We start from the raw sequence: 24,051 nt of genomic DNA, 5'->3' as shown, positions 1-24,051 counted from the left end.
TTCTTAAAGCCAAATCCTGGAGGTTAATGTTTGTCTTATTAGGACAAACTCTGAGGGATAACACATTTAATCTATGTATTCTTTTAAGGCCAAACTCTTGGAAGACTCCTCTTCAACATAATCACATGCAATTGTAATTGTTTTTTTTTTAAATTAATATGAGTTATTACTTTTGTAAGTTTTCCTCGTTTTGAATTCTCTTGGCATTCTTGCCCTTCTTTATCCCAACTTAATGAAAACTTGAGTAGAAGAATCATTTGTTTAGGAAGAACAAAGATTTCTCATACCTCTTTTGTACAGGTAAAAACAGGATTCTTCTTGCTCTCTGGAAAACCTTTTCATTGCCTTGAATGTAAGGTTGTTGTGGGAAGGCCTCAGGTCCTATTTAACCTAGCGCCCTGTTCTTCACTAGCAAATAAACTGAGCACCAAAGAGAGATGTGCTAGCTGCGACTGGAGCCCACAGGTCTTCTGACTCTAGGGCCAAGTATTTTCTTACATCCACATCCCACATTTGACCAGTGCTTAGGCCAAACAAGTGTCTGGTCTCTGTGGAGGAGAAGGGATTGACTGTTTGAACCCCAACCATTTGGACAGTGGTTGGAAGTAAACAGCCCCAGGACCAACATTTCCTTGGAGCTTGGTTTCTTGCCTGCTGTGATGACTCAGACTGTTTTCTTGGCTGTCAGCCTAGACCACTGCCAGCAGCCTGGGGAAACAGACTTCTGCTAGAACCTGCATCCAAGAGCACCCTTTGGCTGTTCACTTTCTGGCCCTCTCCCACCTTTTCCTCTACCCTCTCCCAAGCAAATCAATGAACAAATAACTTCTAATATAGCATATGTTTATTTTTGAAAAGAAAGCAAATTAAAATATATTTGGAGCATCTTAAAGGATCTTTTGATAATCAGAAATCCACTGGAATGCTGCAAAAAAAACCTGGAATTAAAAATGAGTGTTATAGAAGGGAATACTGTGACCTCTGGTTTATATATACTTCCATCCCTCCATCCATATGTATCCATATTTTTTTCTGGAGAAGTCTCAACCCTTATGGCTTTATTTTAGCTATTCCCACATTTACACATGTACATGAATACACATTTACACATTACCCTCCCATGCACGTGCACACACACACACACACACACACACACACACACATATTCCTTTACTCCCCCCAAAAACCATCCTAAAATGGAGTGTGGGAAGATGGAAAAGAGGAGTCTGGGGCCATATTGCTCTGACAATATGCATATGGGCTACAACGAGCTGAACTGTTTTCCCTTTAGGTAACTTGTATTGCTTTCAAAATCAGTTGACTTTTGGTTAATCTGCATTGTAAAGGGAACTGGGACCCATGTAAATGTAAAAGGATTACACCAAAAATTAGGATGGGCAACATGTTGTGATGCATAATCCTGTAGAAACTAGCCCAGATTTGTATTATGGACAGGGCTTATAAATTTGACTTGATCCTACAGAAACAAAATGCCTACCATCTGTGTCCAATGAAATGCAGAAAAAACACTCTTAGCACCCCATTCCCAAGACTTCAAATTCCATTAGGAAAGTCTGCTGATTAGAACTCATCTATAGTGAATATTGTGAAAATGTAGGGCCATTCTTTTCCCAGATCCCATGAGGCAGAGAGCTAAAACAATTCTTCCATAAGTTATAACCACCATGGAGATACTGGACATTAATGAGGTTTCCCTTCTTGTGTCATTGAGAGTGTTCAGAATCCTTAGTTATTACTTGGAGTATCCTCAGAGAATGAAGATGGTAGTGCTGGGGGGGGGGATGTGTATGGGGGTAGGGAGGAAAGGGGAAGGAGAGATTCAAACAGACTAGCTAAGTGTTTTATCTTTAGGATGGGTGCATGAAGGGGGGGGGGGAATAGGAAATTTGTCCATCTCAGTGAAGTAGCCGCATGGCTCCAATTTTTAGAATAATGGCCTAACTAGAAGCCAGTCAAGAACTCATGCATTTTGCCTTTTGGCTAAGACCTGTGCTAAAAATGTCCTGTCACTGTGCTTTGTGACATCTGGCATTCTTTTCTATACACCTGCCTCTCCACTGTGTCACCAACATCCTTTTCTTAATGCACAAGGTACCTTAGGCATTCATCTCCCTATCTTCATGTTGACTGTGGATGTGGCATGTCCGAAGTGTGGACTGGCAAAGGGTCAGGACTCTCTGCTAAGGATCATAGGTGAGGGGAGCTGGAACTTACCTCCAACCCTGAATGGTCTTACCCCTCCATGTGTGGACAAGGAGGAGTGGGGAGCAGGAAGGAATAAACATTGTGGACCATGAACCCATGTACTTCATGTAGTAGTAACCCTACTAATGCTACAGAGGAGATCCTACCATGTAGAAAAGGAATAGAATAGAAGCTTAGGGTGAGCATCTTGCCTTTCGCCCCCTTTCTCATCTTGCCCTTGGCTTAGATGATAGATACCCAGGGTGTTGGTGCCACAGTGGGAAGAGGGGGGCTTGGCTTGGATATTTGAATTTCAGAGAAAAGTCTGACCTTTTTGGAAGTGGAAGGTATTGCCATTTGAAATAATACTACCTGTACAAAGAGAATGAGGAATGGCTCCTCTGTAAGGGAGAGCAAGTTATTGGTCTAATGCAAATTAAGCTTTAATAGAAATTTTATTTAACTTTTTTTTAAATAATCCAATGCATTGGTGTGATAATTAATCCCTCTAGGAGAGAAACCAATGCACTAGCTTAGCCAATATTATTTATACAGAGACGCTGTGTGGAAAAATCACAAAACTACATTGAAAATGCTTTTACACAGAGTATTACTGTATTCAGAACCAAATGGAAACAAAATGTATAACTGGGCAACACATTGGAAACACAAAGCTGAAAAGACCCAAACCAAGCAGAACACGAACAATTCTATCCATAGGAAACAAAAGAAATCCAACCGGCAGAACTATACAACACTGTAGTCATTGCTTGGCATTAGAACAGTTACCCTGGCCTGTACAAAATGGCGCAACTTACTGAAAAGTTTACAAGAATCACATGCTTGGTAAGAACAAAGACACCTTGTGGATTGCTGTAAGGAGAGCTGCACAAAACAGAAGGCAAATTGGCTTCAGTTGAAATGAGATTTCAAGCTCAAAGGGAACTTATGAAATGATCCTCTAATTTGAATGGTTACCCGGGGTGACATCATTGTGGAAATGGATCTTACTTTGGTCTGAGGACCTTTGAGACTTCATGAGGCTTTGTTTTGAGTAACCAGGCCAGGCAACATACAACACTCAGGGTATAGATTAGAGATGGTATAGTGGACACTGGTCAATCCCAGTTCCAACATCATGACATCCAATGAGACACCTTTCCACAGCCTGGGTTCCCTTGGCATGCTAGACCTAATGGCCCCTGCATCCTAGTTTTCTCAGCTTTCCTGGAGACTTTGTATAGAGTGATGACACTTCTCCAACAAAGGTCGGTGTCATCCCCAGGGGACAGAAAGACTCACATTACCAGGCAAAGGATGCCCAAGGGAAAATCACTTCCATTTCTGGTTTTGGCCCTTCTGTGGTGATATGTTCATAGCCTTCTAAGAATGGGTTTGGGGAAAGAAAGTTCTATTATAAAGCAACACATCCAGCCCAACAATAGCATAGAAAGAGCAAGCTGAACACAAGATGTTGTTTGATATACCATGGGAGCGATTCCCCAGTATCACATTTGTTTGTGAGTGTCCTCACCTCCTAGGGATGCTCAGATATGGTTTTCCATTTGCATCCCTGGAGCTAAATGCATACTTTCTGTGACACTCCCATCGTCTGAAAAAGACCTGATTCCCAAAATGCGCTAAGAAGTGAGAACAAGAGAATATTGACAGCGCCCTGTCATCATTGTAGCACAAGGAAATTAACCTTCTGCTCCTTACACACAGGCCAGTGCTGACATGAGCAGAGACTCTGTGTGCAAGAGAGAAGCTGCTGGGAGTTACCAACTAAACATCCATACTGAGAAACCAGACAGGAGAGAGCCCCCAAATCTCCGGGGCTTCTCTGATTCTAAATCAAATGTCTTGGTTATGTGAAAATAGCTTGTAGTAGAGTTTGTATAACAGCATTAGCACATAAAGTATGTTATAAAAACATACAGTCCAAAACAATTTCTAACTATCCTTCCCTCCACTTGGGAATACCTAGGCATGGAAGAGCCCAGCAACAAAGGACCTATTGGTCCTTTGGGAGGGAATGCTGGAACTTGATCAGTGTCTGTATGTAGTTCACTGAAAGGCAGCAGCAGCCAGTCTCACATGGCTTTACCAAGTACCCTTGATGACATCCTTTTACAAAGAAAGTAGGGGTTGGGGAATTTTTTTTAGAACAAAAACACACCTCTACCCAACAAGCAAAAACAACGAGAACAGCAACAATAGCAGCAACAACAATAACAACAGTAACGGCAACAACAAAACCGCAGAGTTCTTGAACCGAATTTTACCATTTGGATTTTGTTGGTTACAAGAGATGTCTCAAGAAATTGGCTACTGCTGGATGTCCAGCTCAAGCTCATTGACAAATCCTGTCTCCTTGACCAGCAGCCATGTTACTCACGCCAATTGAAAGTCACAACGATAAGACACTGGGCTATGGAGCTTGAAAATGGGACAAATGAATGCAATGAAATTGCATTTATGCTGTGATATCGTGATACAATTTTGAGGGAACTGTGACTGGCATGTTTGAAATCAGGACACATCTACTTCTCATTCTCCTGTCACCCTTAGAAGCATGAACAAATACAACTCCTAAACTCACATTTACCTAGGCTTTTATCCAAAAAGAGAAAGAAAGCAACAGTTCTTCCAAGATCTATCATCAGACACTGGGAAAATGTTGGCCAAGTGAAGGGGCTTACATACCCTTTGATTCCAAGAAACATTTCTGTTTATGGTATCTCTGCCAAATTCACTTGTGACTTATTCGTATTATCTGAGGAGGATACTAAATCAAAGAGTCTTTAAAAGCACTAATCTAATGAACACTGTCCAGAATAAAAGCAGCAAATGAAGAATCCAAAAAAAAAAATGTGAAGGATTTGAGCTGAAAGATTTCTCTTTTGGAAATATCTAGTGGGACAGAATTTCCTGGGAAGGAAAGGGGTTTTAAAAAAAGACTCAAGGGTTTGGATCTTTATAAAGAATTGCACTTGTAAGATTTATAGGTGAAGAACAAGATTAAAGGCTCTTGTTTTGATACTGTCTTGCTCTGAAAAACAAAAGATGGACTTGATGACCTTGTATACTAGTAGCTTGCTGTGTCTATGTAAGCCAATCCATCTACTACTGAGGGACTGATTTCATCTGCAAGATATTATGCCAATGACCTAAATCCAGGCACTGAAATAATCTATTAGGAAAAAGCTGGAGGAGAATCCTTAGGAAATGGAGGACCCCAAAGTTTTGGTTTCACACTCTCCTCAGAATTAATCACTGATGGGGAGCTCTTCAAGGGCAGAGTGGCCTCACCTCACCTTGTACATAACAGGTACTTTGCCTGTGTTGGAAAATGGACTGAAGGAGAGGTCAGAATGAAGACAAGACCATTCTTCATCAATGGTTAATGTTCTAGTCAAAAGTCTTTCCTTTTTTTTGATGTTAGCTAGAAGAAAAAAAATTACTTCTTATCAGAGTTTCTGAATATGTTTAATTTAAGTGATATAGGAAAGATTAGAGTTTGAATTCAGGTGTAGGCTAGCCACTAGATTTCTTAATTTTTGGAATTTGATTACAGAAATTGAATTTCTGAATCTGTAAAGTCAAAGCATAATTAAACCATAAAAGGGTCTGGGGTGTGATGAGTACTAAAATGTCCATGTTAATAGGAAAAAACATAATGAATATTAACTTATAATATTATACTTAGTTAGAAATGATACTCTGGACATTAAAATAAACCCAACTACCTACCCATCTTCCCAATGACCCTGTTGTGATTCTGACAGAGCTGACTTTAGAGCTTGTTACCACTACTCACTCTAGAAGCAGGACCACAGGTTAGAGTTTCTGTGACTCAGCCTACTTTATCTGCTAAGGAGGCTTTCTTCCATCTTACCACACCCTCTTTCCTCTTAGGGCCCAGATGTCTGTATTTCACCCACCTCACTATACCAGAAGGTCAAAAATACTCCTGTAGTTAAGTAAATATAGAAAAATGAGTCATCTATATGGAAACACAACTTCTGATAGTCTATGGCCCTCTAAAATTGATTTTTATGCACATGTGGGAAAGTCATTGGCCTTGCTGACCGATTTTGGGAGCATTATTTGGAATAAAAGAACCATCTACCAGGCTGGGAGAAAAGGAAGAATAATGGCAGCTTAGTTTGTGTCAGCGTTTCCAAGATGGTTACTTGATAGGAAAGGTGCTTCTCTGATAGGCCCATAGGCGACCCTGGATTACTGAAAGAGGTGATCAGATTTTGACTGCTGAATGATGTGTTTCCTTTGCAAGCAAGAATTGGCATTTCTTCTTTCCATCCACCAGTAGTTTTAATTTAATTAAGAACCAAATGGGTAGGGAACATCTAAGATTCTTATTAAGGCACCAAGTCTGGGGACTTTGTTTCCCCCCTTCCCCCCTACCTACTCTACCTTAAACATAAATTCTTGAGGAAAGAATCAAGGCCTGGCAGATGATGAGAAACTTTCATTAGCCACTTTTCATAAGAGGTCATACTAGCTCACTTGGACTTTAAAGTCCCTCCTTTCTTTCACCTTTTAGAGTGGTCTGGGGTTTTTAAAGGCCTCTTGATCATACTACCCCCTGTCCCTCACCTTCCAGCTCCCATCTTAAGGTCAAGGAAAAATTCAAAATTCAGCTTTTCCCCCATGACTGGGGAGGGGGGGTGTAAGGTAAGGAGTATGACTCAATAGCCAACATGCATTTGGCATTCTAAGTTAACTTTAGCAAATGTTTGCTTTTCTTTATCACACAGATGATAAAATGGAAAAGCTTCAATCTCTTATAAGAATGATTTTTCATGATTCTGGAAATGCAGTTCAGTGTCCCCTAACTTTGCATGGGCCCCAAATGAAGGTTTCGATTATCCCTGCTTGTCAGGATCCAAATGGGGCAAATACTGCAGTCTGGCTCACAAAAGTTCCCCCCACCCCTGCCCATCCCTATAACTGCAATCTGGCTCAGAAAGATACCCCGCCTCCCCCCTCCCCCCAATCTGGCTCAGAAGGGTTATCCCCCCTTCCCCCCCAACTGCAATCTGGCTCAGAAGGGTCCCCCCCACCCCACTCCCCTCATATACACAAAATGCAATCTTCGGTTACTTGTCTGATTACTGAGAAAAGTGTGATAGTATTCTAAGAGGGCCTCCATGTTTATGAGGTGGAAAACAGAAAGGGAGGTGGACAGTTCTCTATCTTTACCCTTAAATATCAGAGGCTTAAATTAATGTCTGACCCTAACTGACCTACTCACTTCTTTGTTCTTGGACGTCAAATATGCAGATGCTATTCTTATTACTAATCCCAACGAAAATGATTTGATTTTAAGTAGGTAAATAAGGCTGTGTTAAGGTAGTATCAGTTGAAGTGCAAAAAAAATTTTTCTTTATCATTCAGCCAGTTGTTTGGGCTGCCTTCCATCTAGCAAATGGTTTTTAACTTTAGGAAAGCCAACGGATTGTTTTGTGTGTACCTGTAGGATTATAAATGTCAGTGACCCAGTGTTTGAATCCAATACTAACTCCTTCACCCAGAAACACAGAGATAGGAGGGGCCCTAGAGGGAGAACTATCTGATCCAGTTCCCTTGTTTCACAGATGATGAAAAGGACCCAAAGAGGGCAAATGACTGATTTAAGGTCCTGCAGTTCCTGCGTCTGTTATGAGGCTGGTTATTTGGTAACCGGGTCCTTGGGAACTCCATTCATGAGTTAAAAATAGCTTTTCAGTACCCCTACCAGAAGGGGAGTTTTACTAAACACCAGAAATTTGTGGTAGGAGCAATGATCGAAAATCTTTTTAAAGTAGCTAAGATGATGTGAATGAATGGACTATGTTAAGTTCCTGTGGTAGAATGTCCCAAAGTATAATCAAAACACAATTTCACTAAAAGCTCTAATTTAGCCACTTGCTTACTGACTGAGGATGTGCATCATTCTACTGTGATGGAAAAATAAGGGCACCTTAAGCCTGAATCTTTTCCCACTAGCAACAACTAATCTACCGTTGCAATTGGTGACACCCAATCCAAAAAAAAATAAGACCACTGCTTTCACAATTCACTTGGTAAGTGTTCAGCAGTCTATACAGTCTGGCTAGCCACATATTTATTGGCAAAATTCTATCCTTAGCATGGCACTAGTAAATGATTTTCAAAATAATCCTACCTACCACACTGAGACAAGGAAAATGACAACACCACTCACAAATTTTGTAGCTAATGAAAATGATATCCAAGCCTACAGCTTAACAGAAAGTTTTCACAATGCCACTAGTGGTATTTTGGATTATTAAAGAGGGTATTGGACCCTGACTGGATGGTACCATAGAGAAGAGGGTTGGGGTTTCTCTACATTAGCACTGATGGAGCTTAGAAAGTACTTGGCTTTCCTAAATCTGCCTGTCAGTTGAAGTAGATTCCATGATGCTGCTCTGGAGACATTCACTTGTTCTTAAAGGAGTGACAGGAGAAAAACAGCCGAGGAGATACGACTTCTCTCCGCCCCCATCATAAGGGACCCCAGGCTGTATTCCCTCCTGAGCATTTGAGCTGTGGAAATGCACTTAAGACATCAACATGGCCAACCCTAGAATGTCTCCATAACTAAGACACATTACAGACAACTCTAGTCACCACACTGCAAATGATAAACCAGTACAAATCCTTAACAACAAAACCAAAAGCATCATCCCCTCCGGATAAGAAAGTGGTTCACCCTCCATGTTTAGTTGATCACTAAGCTGTTTTTGAAACAGGATTGGTCAGGTATGATTTGGCCACTAGGCCTAAGCTCATCTGTAAGACTAGGATTCTGCTGCTGCTGCTGTTGGCAGAGCCTTGAAATTTAGCCACTGGCGGTGGCAATATCAGGTCGGAGATTTCTTTGCCTCCTACCTATCATATGTCTAGGAGTGATGAAAATATCCTGAAATCAGAGATGAATCTTTCTTCTACAAGTGCCAAGGGAAAGCTAATGCATTATTTTTTCTTGAGTAACTGCCTTGGGCACTCTGATGTGGTGTTCATGGAGATTCAATTGTGAGAAGTCTCTATTCAGTAGTCCACAGTAGTCTTGGATTATAATTGTCTGTGTTGAAGGTTTAAGTCTAGTTAGGTAAAGGCCTTGCATTACACAGAGCTGATGGACGGAATGCCTAAATCCTCACGAGACCTTCAGGCTGGTTTGCTTACAATGTAGACACCTATGTGTCCCTAGCTCCAGAAAATTACCATTCTGACTGTGCCTTCCTTAACTCTTCTCATCCCCAATATGCAAGATCGGATTTAAAATCACATTTTAAAAAATCTGGCTGTAATTTAGTGAACAGCAGATAAAAGACTATTCTGGGTTTTGCATTAGGAGGCAGTTATGATTAGCTAATGTTTGGATGATATCTCATAGGTGTGTGTGGTGAGATGGAGAGCATAATTTTCCACTGCAGTATTTTTGGACATGAATTCAATTTTAAGAATGGTAAAAGGTATAGGTGGTTAGTTGGGATTGATGGGGAAATATGGCCAAATTGAGTGATATGTTTAGTGATGAAATCTTCAGGATTTTTTAAAATATATTACTATAAAATCCATGTTTTTTCCTTTCAAAGCAAAAAAGGGCTCATAAATATTTAGATCATTGGTAATTTTCTTTGGGATTACTTCTGAATTGTTTCATGATGGTATAGACGAACAGAATCAACCCCACTTGATGGAATGACTAATCAGCAAAAATATCCATATAAACAACAGGAGCTTTGGGGAGCTGATAGGATCATGGACACAATTCAGACCATAGGTCATCAGAAGAATAATATTACTTCTAGGTAGTAAAAACTTGGATTTTTCTCTTCTATTTCCTGAAAGAGTGCCAACCTGCCAATAGAGTATGAGGAATGGCTCTGAAGCAGTCATTATCAGGGTTAGTTACTGGTTCAAGGGCCCTTCAGATGGCTCCCATCTGCAGTAGCCATGTCTAAAGTAGCATTCAATTTTGTGCCTCCCACTGAGGCATAGATACACATAGATATGATGTTCATATATGTATATATGTATGTATATATTTAAATCAAGTTCATTAAGGAGAGCCCTTCTGTAAGGGAAGTCTAGGGAAAGATTAAAACTTTGTCAAGTCCCAGAATGGAAAGGGAATGTGACAATAGACTGCCCAAACCACTCAAAACAAATGCTGGTCCTCTCTCCTGTCCTTTTTTGGACTATTATAATTTGACAGGAGAGAATTAGAACAGGTGATGAAAACAAAAAGACAACCCAACAAACCCTCTAATAGCATACCAGTTAGCAGCTTTAGAGTGCCATCGCTGTGTTGCTTTGTCTTCTAACACTGTTGATTCTTAGATATTATTGGGACATCTCCCCAGGAAGTTGCACAATGAAAACTGTCACTGAAGATCAAGTGGATGGGAAGCACAAAATCTCAGCCATGACTCCTGACCAGTAATGAAGCAGTGAAAGGCTTTTTTTTCTGGCTCATATGAGTATAGATTTGGGGGACAGCTATATGATTTATAAAATTTTAATCTCTGCAGGTTCTCTGGGTCTAAATTTTCTTTTTATATATAGGTAAGACATTTATGCTTTATTCCTCAGGAATCCGTCATCTTCACAAAGTGCTTTCTTTTCATTTTTAGTTTTAGGCAGTGTGGTCATGAAATAAGACTGCAGGGAATGTATTCTGTAAAGCTTAGAAAGGGGTACGCGGTTGGAAGGATGTGGCTAAAACTAAAATGACCCAAATAGCTAGATGACTTAACTTATACTACTCTGGAGATGTAGTATCCACTTACTCTGATTCCTGCTTCCCACAGATATCAAAAGAGGCATAAAATGAACACACAAATCAAAACATGTTTCCCAAATGAGTGGAGTTCCACCAGTGATCGTCAAGCGCTGGTAGAGGTAGAACTATGGGATGATGAAGATGATGGTTTGGTCATTAGGACAGGTGGGCTTCTAGACGAAGCCAGTACAGTCCTTGTCGGATGTAACGAACCAGGTTGGTCATTGTGCTGTGTTGCGTCAAAGGCCCCATCAGTGAATCTAAATCTGCGAAGAATTCTGAAAACAAGAATAAAGAGGTCAATTAGAATCAGTCAATGCATTGGGAAAATTTGGTTCAGAGAGCTAAGCCAGGCCTGCATGATACCTCCCTGTCTCCCCACTCCACATCACCTAAAATTTAAAGAGTAGGAAAAATCATTTATTTGGCTCCTGACTTAGTCCATCTACCAAAATTAATTTAACTTAAAAAACATTTATTTATTTTCAACTTTATTGAAATTTTTTCAGATCACCTGCATTTCCAAATACATCTCCTCTCCTACCCAATAAAAGATCCAAATAAAAGAATGAAATGGGGGGGGGGGGGTAAAGCAATTCAGAAAAATGAATCGAAGTTTTAGACTGAGATAGAAAGTCTCCAAAGACCTTTCCAAAGAGGGAAGTTAGCTATGAATTCTCCTCCTTTCTTTAGGGCCAATCTTGGTCATTATTATTATTATATAAAGTGCAGGGCATTCTTTCCATTTCTAAAATTGTATTAAATTGTGGATATTATTTCTTTCATTCGTTCTGCTTACTTTTTATGTCTTAGTTCATGCAAGTCTCCTCATGCTTCTCTGAATTCTTCATACTCACTGTTTCTTTGACATAGTGATATTCCATTATATTTGGTTACCCTGGTTTGTTTTTAGCCATTTCCAGTAGATGGTCATCTACTTATTTCTGATTCTTTATTACTAGAAAAAGTGCTGCTATAAACATTTTGCTGTATTTGAGATGGACTCCTTGGGGTACAGATTTTTAAGGTTCTAGGGTTTCAGACTTGGATAGGACTTCACAGCTAGTACAATTTCTGTATGCTACAGAGAAGGCAACTCAGAGTTCATAAATGGTAGAGCTGGGCTGTGAACCTCTGGTTGGGGTAGTAAAAGTGTAGGAGTAGTTGTAGAAGTAGAGTAGTAGTAGTCATAGTAGTAGTTGGAATACTTGGGGTTTAGTAGTAGGTTTACAAAATACTTTATACATGTTATATAATTTGATCCTCACAGCCACCATCTAAAATAGTAGTATCATTAGTTCTCTTTTTACAGATGAGAAAACTGAGGGGCAGCTAGGTGGTGCAGTGGATAGAGCACCGACCCTGGAGGCAGGAGAACCTGAGTTCAAATATGGCCTCAGACATTTAATAATGACCTAGCCATGTGGCCTTGGGCAAGCCACTTAACCCCATTGCCTTGCAAAAACCCAAAAAAAAAAAGAAAAGAAAACTGAGCTGAAAAAGTGACTTGCCCAGATTAAAAGAGATAATATTTCTAATGTTCTTTAGCTCTATAAATGGATCCCATAGTTGTTAAGTATCTCAGGCAAATTTCAAACTCAGACTTTGAGACTCTTAAATCCACAACTTTACCACTATGCCTCCTAGTTTACTTAGACCAGTGTACATTGGTAGAATTTTGTCCTGATTGAGGAATGGTCTGTGGGGTCCCATTTTGGGGAATAGTGCTGGAAGAGGCTTTCATGTCAGACAAGGTATATGCAGGCATGCTGGACCTAGGCTGGAATTTTCTGATCAAGGGTATGGGAAACAAATGCATTACAGGTCTGGAGATAAAAAGGAGAAGCAAAAATGCCTTGGTTCTGGCAGACTCCCAAGAGATGAGTCATTCATCAATGGATAAAAGAAAAGCCAATGTGAGTAGAAGAAATGTACAATAGATAGTGCTTGAGGTCAATGAATTCTAGAGGAGGTTAGAACTGTTCTTCAGGGGACAGAAGTTATTCATTTGAGTGAAGAAAGTTGAATCCAAACTTCATTACTTGAGGGCGGCTAGGTGGCTCAGTGGATAGAGCACTGGCCCTGGAGTCAGGAGTACCTGGGTTCAAATCCGGTCTCAGACACGTAATAATTACCTAGCTGTGTGGCCTTGGGCAAGCCACTTAACCCCATTTGCCTTGCAAAATCCTAAAAAAATGCCTCTATCAAACTTCATTGCTTGAGAGGAATAAGAAAAGAAAAAGGCATATATAGAAAGTGAAAGGCAGAAAGTTCCAACTAAATCAAATGGAAAGGCAGGGACTTGTTTGGTTCTTGTCTTTTGTGTCTAGACACATGAACACACACACAGACACAGTGGATGTTTAATAAAAACTTAATGTTTGCCCTTCATTTTTGAAGACCATGACATCAGGGAGGTAATGTCAGACAAGTACATGAATTAGATCTGAGTGAGGGGGGGCTGTGCTAAGTCACTGACCTCACTTTCTCCTCCAGAGTCATCTGGGTCCAGTGGCTAGCTGTGAATCAGGATGACTGGAGCTGGCTCTGTATGTGAGGCAGTCAGGGTTAAGGGACTTGCCTAAGGTCACATAGCTAGGAAGTGTCTGAGACCAGATTTGAAATCAGATCTTCCTGACTCCAAGCCAGTGCTCTATCCACTGTCAAAGAAGCAACTTAAGCCACTTTTCCATCTCAGGAAATAGCTGGGACTTTGAGCTTATTGTTGAGGTTTGTAATATTGCCTTTTGGGGTTTTTATTTGAAACTCTTCTGTGTTTCCTAGAGTGGTCAGTAGTTAAAAATCCTCAACAAAAGTACGGAAAGAATATGGGATGGTTTCAGAGACATCAGAGAAAGGAAGAAGTTGAAAACTCGCATCATGCTTGACAGGGGATGCCAGATAGAAAACTAGTGGCAGTAGGGATGCCAAAGCAGCTGGTGCTTGAGGAGCAAGAGTTAGTCTACAACAGAGCAAGGTCTGGGTTCCTTCATGCTGGTGGCAAGCTCTTTTCTTGCACCAAGGTTATCAAGTGAGCTGAAGACCTAGATGATTTTACCAGTTGGAATGCTAATCAGGCCAAAATAAAAGCAATAGATTTGGAGAAAGTGTAGGTTTGCCTCCCTCCCCTGCAACATGTGGCCTTGTGCAGGGTGGCACTCCCTTCTTCTCCTCTCTGGATCTCGACTTCCAGCCCCTTCTAAATCCTATAAACCTCTGATCTGCCTCTAGACTTCAATGCTGGCAGACTGAAAAGGTTGTGGTGGAAAAATGACTTTCTGAGCATTTGAGCAGAAATGACTAAGAATTGGACCAGATGATGCCAAATGTTGTTCTCTCCCCTTTGAGCTTATTATAAGCTGACTAATAGCATTTCTCAGCACCACTGGCTAAAGGCCAGAGCTATTTTGAGTCATCATCAAGTAAGACAGTGAGCAGCTCCTTGACAAACTGTGCTAATGACAAGATTAGCACCATCTCACTCTAAGAACAGAGAAGGCACAATGTACTGGGCTAGCAAAGTTCTGAAGGTAAAAGATGAACCTTTGTTTCAAAGGTTGGGCTTGACTCGATTGGTCCAATGTCAACTGTCAATACCATTTGAAGACCTGCACTAGCAAAAGGAATGATTTTTCTTTCGTGATCTAACTATTTAGGCCAACATCTAGCTCCTTCTTTAATCCCATGCTTCATATCCATACATTATGAGTCAATCTGTAATGTACCTGTAATGGGTCCTTACATCCTTTTCATGAGAGCTACTTTATCTAAGGAGGGCCTTCAAGACTGTATTTTTGATCAATCAAGTAAGAAGAAATGAGGCGGTAGAGTGGATTCAGGAAGACCTAAGTTCAAACCCAGTTTCAGACTTTTATTGACTGGGTGACTCTGGGTAATTCATTTAACTGCTGTGCTATCCACCTCCATCTCATCATCTGTAAAATTGTCATAATAGGACTTACATTTCAGGGCATTTTGTGAGGATCGAATGAGATGATATTTGAAAAATTCTATATGAATTCTAGTTTTTGAAATGTCTACTTTCTTAAAATTAAGAAACAGTTGAGATAGTTGGAATGTACTTAGTTAGGTCCAGCCAGTCATAACTCTATCATCTTAGGGACCTTTTCCATTTCTTTACTAGATGGGTATGTCAGTCAATAAACATTTAGTAAGGATGACTTAGAAAGTACAAATGGGTGAATTTTGATTAGACACCAGGAGAAACTTATAAGCAATACAAGAAGATGAGAATAGATGCCCACTTGTTAATGTTGGTAGAGTGGGGGTTTATTCTGGGGAATGGGTTCATAAAGACATCTGCCCACCCCTAATCCAACTGCCCTTGGACATTTGGGGCCCTTTAAACATTCTTAGATTCTATACTTACTGCTATTTGTGCCTTTTGGATTCAGTAACCTAGAGAAGCTGCTAATGCCTGAGAACATGTGGCCTAGTGGGTACAGTGCCAACCTTGGACTCAGCAAGACTTGATTTGATCCCTGCCTTAACGCTTACCAGCTAGTCATTTAAGTTTAGTACACCTTAGTTTCTTTATCTGTAAAATAGGAATAATCATAGCACCAATAATATAAAGAGTTGTTGGGAGGATCAAATAAGTGAGCATATTTACTTTTCATACTTAAAGAGATGAATTATTATTATTACTATTGAAGCAAATGATATCAGAAATTTAGTTCCAGGTTTGTCCATAGAAGGATTCTGTAAAAAGTAATGTGCCACCAAAAATTCTTCTGTGCAATAATAGAAAGTTCAGATGATCTCCAATGGTGTAGTGCTTGACCCTAAGAGTACTAACTGACCAAAATTTTGGAAAACTGCCAACTGTGCTTTGAGATCCATGAATAATTGAGAGAAATAAGTATACAAATCATGGTAAATTATGAGCTAAACAAGGTAAGTATTTCCAATCCAAACATTCGTGACCAGATGGCCTTTAAATTGTTTATGAAAAACCTAGTCATGCAGCACTGATTTTTAGCTGCTAAGCACCAATACAAATTTAGTAAGGTTGACCACATCAAACATCAAGTGTCTATATGCACATATATGTATTTGCATGTGCCTAAAAGGGATGCTTTGCATAATGTTGAGATGACCAGTGGTATTGGATCTTAAAGCCAATCATCTCCTCATCATGTGACACCAGTGACCTGTGGTAGGTGGGCAAGGAATGCATGGAACCTTCCTGGTATCTATACAACGTCTAGCTACATCATGAAGATGTTCTCAAGGTTCCTAGCTAGGGAATTTTATTCTTTCAATATACTGGTACCCACTTTGTCCAAATCTGTAAACTTGAAAGCAAAATAGTATCTAGTTTAAAAAAAAAAGCCTAGCTGATCTCAGATAATGGTTGTTGCTCCTGGCCCAGAAGTTGGCAGTGCTATCCCACATTGACATCCGAATGGTTTGGGTGAAAGGAATTATTCAGTTTGCCTAAGATTCCTTGAATCTTCTTAAAATAACTTTTCAAAGCTGAGCATATTTCTTCTCCCTAGACCCTCAAGTCTGGGAAGAAAAACTCAGGGTTCGAGTTTTTTTTTTTTCATTTTTTTTTTTTTTTGTGAAAGCTGATACGTAGCTATACTGGGAAGACCCAAATAGTTCAGTACCACTGTCATCACATGGAAATATTGACAGGGTTGGAGTCCCTGCTCTGACATGCAAGCTGTCTCTTCAATTACTGACAGGCTCTAATGACTCCAATGGAGGTAGAAGCACCTTAGTTCAAATGAGAAAAAAATAATAGAATTTTGTGGAGCCCTAATTAATTTGCTAATATTCTGCCCTGCTGCTCTTGTTTCTCTGTTTCAGTCTTTATTATAACATCCATAATGGAGTGAGGCTCTGCAATAATTATTTGCACACATTATCTTCTGTCTCCTTTCTAGCCACCCCAACCCCCCACATATCCAAACAGTTAAGGGGCCATACATATCTCAGCCCATGAGTACTTTACCTCTTTGGAAATCTGAGTGAAGCGTTATCATTAAAGAGGTACTTTAAAGTGAACACTACTCTTCCTCCCCCTGTCCCCCGTCCTTCCCAGGCAGAATACAATTCCTTAAAAAACACATCATGGAGGGAGTGATCAAATAGTCACCTCTGTTCTCTCGAGTCAGTCTGTCTGCCATGTCCCAGTGTTCATAACCACGGAGAACGTTGTTAGTGATGTTGACATGGCTGGCCGCCATATGGTGGATTCGGTGAGGAATGACAATTGGTCCCAACGATGGCAAAGCACTTGACGATGAGGGGCTGAGGGACAAAGGTGACGGTGCATTGCTGCTCCTAGGGAAAAGAAAGTCCCATAGTCACATCATCTCCTTTTCTTTGTCAAATATTACAAAAGTCTTATTTTTTCTTACTCCTTTTGCAAATGGATAGATACTTTTGACTAATAGACTACAAATTCATTTCAAGGCCAAAGAATAAGCCATAGTGATGAAGATGCTGGAGAAGATGACATCTCGGAAGCAGAATTTTTAGATGTCCTTTGGGATTTTTAGGTGTACTTAGGGTTAGGTTTTTCATAAAGTACCCTGATGAAAAATCATAGGTCCAGACTCTTCTCCACTCCCACCTCCCCAAAAATTTAAGTGCTGTTTGGCATCATGTCTCCCATTGGCTATATCCAAGACAAGTTCCCCTAAGAAATTTATGCTGAGGTTCCAGTGCAGGGGTGGGGAACATCTAGCCTGCAGGTTGTATAAGACCCACAAAATAATTTGGTCTGGTACTGCCATAACAACTACAGGCTAAGAGCTTTTGGTGGGGGGATTTATTAAATGACCAAACACAGCAGGATAATTTTTAAGTCGATAATTTTGTATGACCCACAAATGATATTTTAACTATCCAAATGGCCCTTAGCAGGAAAAAAAGATTCCCCATCCTTGCTCTAGTATTCATTGTGATGCCCAGGGAGAATGGGATTTCACTAACCCAACCTATGGTGGGGTTGAGGTGCAGAGTCTGAACAAGGGATTGGTGTATTGGGGGCAAGCAGCCTCAGCTGTAGAACAGACAGTGGACTGAGAACAACAACATAGCAGGGGGTCTACTGCATAGGGAAGAAAGAGCTCAGTCCAGGACCCCAGAGGACTAGAAATGCTGCCAGTTCTCTTGAAATTGGGTACCCTAGAGCAGTGGTGTCAAACTTGAATAAAAATGGATCCTTGCAGCTTCCATATTGACCTAGATAACCACAAATGCCACACTGAATGTTATCTTTGTTGTATTTTTATTCATTTTGTTAAACATTTCCCAATTACATTTTAATCTGGTTTGACCACACTTGGGAGTTTTATACAGCCCTCTGCTTGTGACCCACAGACTTGACATATCTGCTCCAGAGTAAAGGCCACTTGTCTGGCCCCAATTACATGATGTTTTCCTTGGGATTTTAAATATGCAAAAGTTTAAGATGCTCACCTTCTTTGACTACAGGGCCTGGCTTTATACATAGTGCTGTTCAAGGTTGGTAAACTCTGCTTTGTGGTTTTTAAGTAACCCCCAAAATGATGTTCTCTAAATATATACGTAGATGGATGTGTATGTGAATATATTGACGTGTAGGGAATATCACAGTCTTTTAGAGGAAGCAAATCACTTCTGGTCATGATGATTTTCCTCCCTACTACTTGAAGCAGTGATTGGCATTTAGCAAATACTTAATGCCCCGTTATTGTTTTGTGGAAACCACAATGACAGTATCCTACAAATCCATAAGCAAAGTTCAAGTCATAAAAGTCCCCTGTGGAGTAGCATTAGAAACTTGAGGTCAAATAGGCCCATGAATGTCTGGAATGTTCTGGAAGCCCTGCTCTGGACATCTGCTCTTAATTGCTGACAGATCATCAGCTTGTTGCCTATATAAAGAGGAAAGTTTTGAGTTATCCACTTAGTGTAGGACTAATGTCCTGATATCGATTTTCTTTGAATTCTTACACTAGCAATTAGGAATCATCTGCTGGCTAGCCACTGGGTAGGGGTCATCTGGGGCTCTCTCTCCTCACATGATTTAGATTCATGTGGCTGAAAATCACTTGGGGCCATTCTCTTCAGAAATGGGTTTCCAAATCTAAAATCAAAGTTTATAAATTCTTCAACTGCCCATCTTTCTTCAAACTGCTTGCCCATGCAATAATATTGGCTTATCCCTGGGAAAACCACTTAGGTCTTGTTAGGAACACTAAGTGTCTGTCTCCACCTTTCCCTTCTTTTTGCATTTAAGAGGAAAATTCCACAAATAAATCCCAATAATTCCCTTGTCAGCTGTTGGTACAAATAAAAAGGAGGGTGACTTCAGGTCTGACAGTCTCCTTCTGGACAAGCCTTCTCAAATCACTGACAGTGAATACTTCCTCTCCAAATGACCACGTGGATACCCGAAATGGTAAATATGTATGAATGAATGAGGGGAGCACCCCCACAGTAAAGCTGATGTCAGTAGATGAAATCCTGGAGTGTGCTCCCTGCCTGGTTAAAGGAGCCTGTGGCTACATTCAGCCCCTTCTGTAAGCCATATATATATTTATCTCTCTCTCTCTCTCTCTCTCTCTCTCTCTCTCTCTCTCTCTCTCTCTCTCTCTCTCTCTATATATATATATATATATATATATATATATATATATACATATATATGTGTGTGTGTGTGTGTATGAACTCCCTTTGACTTAGGCTGGTCTGTTGGGGAAAGTAAAACACGTCAATAAATAGATCTCTGTCTCCATGTTAGGCTTCTGTTGGTTTAGTATCCAATGGTGCAAGCTTCTTCCTGCTATCTTAGGAACCAGTCACTAGAAGCCATGGCTTTTATAGGAAGACATGTGAGAAGGGGAAATGTTACATTCCTCGTTGATGGGATGCAGTATCATTGCTTTGCATCCAAACAGTGGAAATAGCTGGAGAGAGAAGTCAATACAGACTTACTCCATTTCACTAGCCATAACGTTCTATATAATAGACCTTTCCTGTTCCATCATTAATTAAGCAAAAGAGTAGGGTAATACCATACCAGGATCAACTATAATTGAATTTGATTTGAAATGTTTTTGTTTTTATACCCATTAACTCAGCATTTGTACCAATGAAATAAAAGAATGAATATTAATGATCTAGAATCTACAATAATGATGACAGAGGAAAAAGTTGTCAGTGGATTGTTGACTTTTTAGAATTCCTCTATTTGCTAGTAAACCCTTCATTCTCGAGATGGAGACCTTTCTAGAACTAACCATCTGAAATTAGAGAAGTTCAGTGTGTTGCTTAGTCATATAACTCATGTCATATTTGGGACTGGAATCCCAGTCTTCCTGACTTAAGGTCCCACTGCTTCTCTGATTCTTGGATTCACCTAGTGTACATTCCTTAGAACAATCCCTAGAAGGGCTCTTCTAGACCTTGTCTTTTCAGGTCACAAATCCCTTCCTGCTGCTGCCGCTCTGAACACCTAGAATGTTTTTGGTAGACACGGTGGTAGATGCAAATAAAATTGAGATCTTGTCTCTGTCTTCCAAGTCTAGCATATGAGAGAGACATGAACACATGGAACAATATAAGGTAGGAGGTGATGAGGCAAGGAGGAAACAAAATGCCCTAGGGGCTTCAGTGGAGGGAGGCACCATCTCTGGTTTTCACACCCAAGAGAATAACCTGACCTCTTCCTTTCTGGAAAAAAAAGGGGGGGGGCAAGAGTTTTTTTACTCATGATTTCTTCCCTCCAGTCTCAGATGAATTGTTTTATTCTACTAATGTTCAACTGTATCCCATTCTGCACAGATTCCTAAAGGCCTTTGTTTTGCAACTTGGCTGGTCATATCTTCAAAGTGCTGTTCTCTCTACTGTCTAAAAACATCCTCCACCCCTAAACTGTCATCAGATATGCACAGGTCTTTCTTTTACTTTGAAAAGCAAGCCAATCAAACCCTCTCTTGACTTTACAATGCCCTTATAGCTTGCATAGTTCTCTCCTTTGAAATCCAATTTCACAAATGAGTAGACTCTAACCATCACCTCTTTGGCTCCCATCCTTCTTTTGCGAATGAAATTGCTCCTTTAAAAATCAGTAGTCATTTCTTTATCCCCCCTCCATCCCATTCTGTGTCTCTCCCCCTTTCTCTTCCTCTACCTCTTTGTGCCATTTGACACTGTTGCTACTCTCTCCCTATGTGGTTTCCACGACACTCCCCTCTTGCTTCTCTAACTGTTCTGAACTCTACCTTCATCTCTAACTGTTCCTGTGTCTTCTCAACTTTCTCATGTTGGGTGTTTGCCAAAAGTTTTAGTTTCTTGCTCTTCTTGATGTACTTGGCCTCTAGGACCAATCTAAGGAAACTCTCCCTGACTGGAAAAGTGGTAAAATGATGGAATTGCAGCTAAGGGATACTTAAGGCCCAAGCCTGTATGGCTGGAATGATTGAAATTCAGTCTTGTCTGGAGGTAAGGAGACTGCGGATTACTGACCTACAGAGGTTATTTTTCATCCTATCATTCAAGAGCTTTAGGACCTGAGTGGGTTTTCTTTGTAAAGAGGCTGCTTTGTTAAAACCAAACAAACCTGAAGGCCCTTTTTGAACTGGACTTGATGAGCTTAAGTATGTATTTAAACGCTTTCATTTTTTAATTTTAAAAATACTCTTCTTTTCTAAGAGCTACTTGTCTGACCTGGTGCATTCTTGATTTGTGTGCAGAGAACAGGCTTCCCTGGCCTTTTCCATTTTTACTTTCTGAACTCCAAAGAAGAATCTATTATCCACTCCATGTATCAATATCAGAACAGACCTGAATTCAACCATTCAAATATGGTTTCTAAAAAAAATGAAGCTTTTCCTTCATTATGAATATGGAAATGATATTGAAGAAATTATGTCTGCACCTGTAGTATCTTGTCTGAGTATTTAGAAAAAGAGGATCAGTTATACTTGAAATAGGAAAGTGTGAAAAGCTACTGACAACAGGAGCTTGTATTTATAAGAGTACTTTGCCTTGCTAAAGTGTTTTCCACATAATTTAATTTACTTTCACATCTGTGAGGGATATAAAGGGCAGGTGGCGTCATTTTTAGTTGACTGTAGCAAACATTGATTAAACGCCTTGTGTGTGTCAGAAATTGGGGCCACAGAACCTGAAAATGAGCTTAATACCAGGCTTCAAGGTAGTCCCCCTTTTTCTTTGCCATTAGCTCCTTTATCCTTCCTATCCCTCCATTCTTCTTTTTTTTGCAAGGCAATGGGGTTAGGTGGCTTGCCCAAAGCCACACAGCTAGGTAATTATTAAGTGTCTGAGGTCGGATTTGAACTCAGGTCCTCCTGAGTCCAGGGCTGGTGCTCTATCCACTGCACCACCTAGTCACCCCCTATCCCTCCATTCTTACAAGGTGTTCACTCTTTTCTCCTGGCCCCAATACCCTTCTCCATATCACCCCCTTTCCTCTTTCTCTTTTTACTTAGCCACTCTTTCTCTCATGCTCAGTTCTTTGATGATTTCTTATTTTGTTTGTATATATTTTCTGAGATAATGTTTCTTTTTTCTCTGAGGACCTCTTGAGTTGTAGATACTCTCACATTTTGACCTACTGTCCCAATATCTTTCCCTTTTACATACTCTCCCATTATCTGTTTCATTGTTCAGGATGCTGTTGTTTGGTTTCTAGCTGTGATTTATTTTTGGTTTTGCTTGTGTTCCCATATTACTATTTTGTATTACAGAACATGTTAAATATTTTTTTTCCTTTTTCACATTAATGAGTATTATGTGCCTAAACATATTTTAAATTTTTATGGCTGTTTCCCTGAAATTTATATGGCTTATACAAATTTGATCTTGGTCTTAGGCCATTTGCTCTTTGTTTTTCTGTCCTGTTCTAAGCTTCTTAAATTTAATGAAATTATTCTGCTTGCAATTATTTTTCTCCTTTTTACTCTTCTCTCACCTTTCCCAGATAAGAGTATTATTGGAATCCTGTTTTTTTCTCTCACTCTTCCTTTTGTCACTATTGCCTTTCTTTATTTCATTTACTATATCCTCTCCCCTTCTTGACCCAGGATCTCTTCTCAGATACTCTCCTTTTCCCGCCCTCATTCTTGTCTCACTCTATTGACTTTTACCTTGCCTCCTACAAACATGTGTAGGCATATTGAATCCCAAACCCTGCTAACTCCTAAGGTTATCTTCTATGTCTGAGTCCCATGTAGCTGAGCTTCTACCTCCACCTCTAAATTCAAAATTTGGGAGCTGATTGCATTTTCTTAATCATCACCTTTGACTTCTCATTTGTGCCTATGAATTCAAAAATCATCTTTCCACAGAAAACTCCCAGATTTTTACATGCAGTCATGCATCATTGTCTGCCTTTTCATGTATATTCTTCCTAGATGCCTGCTGGTCATCTCAAATTCAACATATCCAAAACCCAACCCATTATCTTTTCCCACTCCCCAAATTTGTTTTTGTTGAGTAGATCATGCCATTCCAGCAGTCCATTCCCCAACCTTAGAATCATCCTTAACTTTCACTTTCCTGCATTATTCCTCCAAGTTCTAGGCACTTGCTAAGATAGCCAATGGCTACAATTCAGACCCTTGATACCTATTGCCTGGATTGCTGTGATGGCCTCCCATCTGGTCTCCCTGCCTCCATCTTCCACACAGCTTTCAAAAACATCGTCTTAAGGCAATAGGACTGCATTACTACTTTTCTCAAAAAAGCCACATGGCTCTTCCCTCTATTACCTCTAGGATAAAACATAAACTACTCAGCTTAGCATTTAAATCCCTTCACAATCTGGCTCCAGTCTATCTTTCCAGGCTCCCTGCAGACTAATCTCTACTCCCTCCCCAACTTCCCTTTCAGGAACTTTACTTTTCTGTCAAATTAGGTTATCAGGTGTTTTTCCTTGAACTGGACACTGCAACTTTCCTACTTCCTACATTTGGAAAACTCCTTCATCTTTAATCAACAAACATTTTATTAAAAGCTTCCTGTGATATGGTCCCTGCCCT

The 24,051-nt window shown here is 40.1% G+C and overlaps 1 protein-coding gene across 4 annotated transcripts in view; it reads right to left on the bottom strand.

Annotated features, from left to right (window-relative positions):
- Positions 1-7,324: 7,324 nt before the first annotated feature.
- Positions 7,325-24,051, bottom strand: part of AFF2 (ALF transcription elongation factor 2) — a 389,617-nt gene continuing 372,890 nt past the window's right edge. For all 4 annotated transcript variants that reach the window (XM_074200828.1, XM_074200829.1, XM_074200830.1 and 1 more), the window contains 2 exons: positions 17,151-17,338; positions 7,325-11,301 (listed from right to left, as the gene is read on the bottom strand). In XM_074200828.1, the coding sequence (XP_074056929.1) occupies positions 11,180-11,301; positions 17,151-17,338 (310 nt within the window). In that variant the 3' untranslated portion in view covers positions 7,325-11,179. The remainder of the gene's footprint in view (positions 11,302-17,150; positions 17,339-24,051) is intronic.

Source organism: Macrotis lagotis, chromosome X (assembly GCF_037893015.1).
Source record: "Macrotis lagotis isolate mMagLag1 chromosome X, bilby.v1.9.chrom.fasta, whole genome shotgun sequence".
Lineage (NCBI taxonomy): Eukaryota > Metazoa > Chordata > Mammalia > Peramelemorphia > Peramelidae > Macrotis > Macrotis lagotis.
The sequence above is the reverse complement of the archived record's forward strand: the minus strand, read 5'-3'. Positions and strand labels throughout refer to the sequence as shown.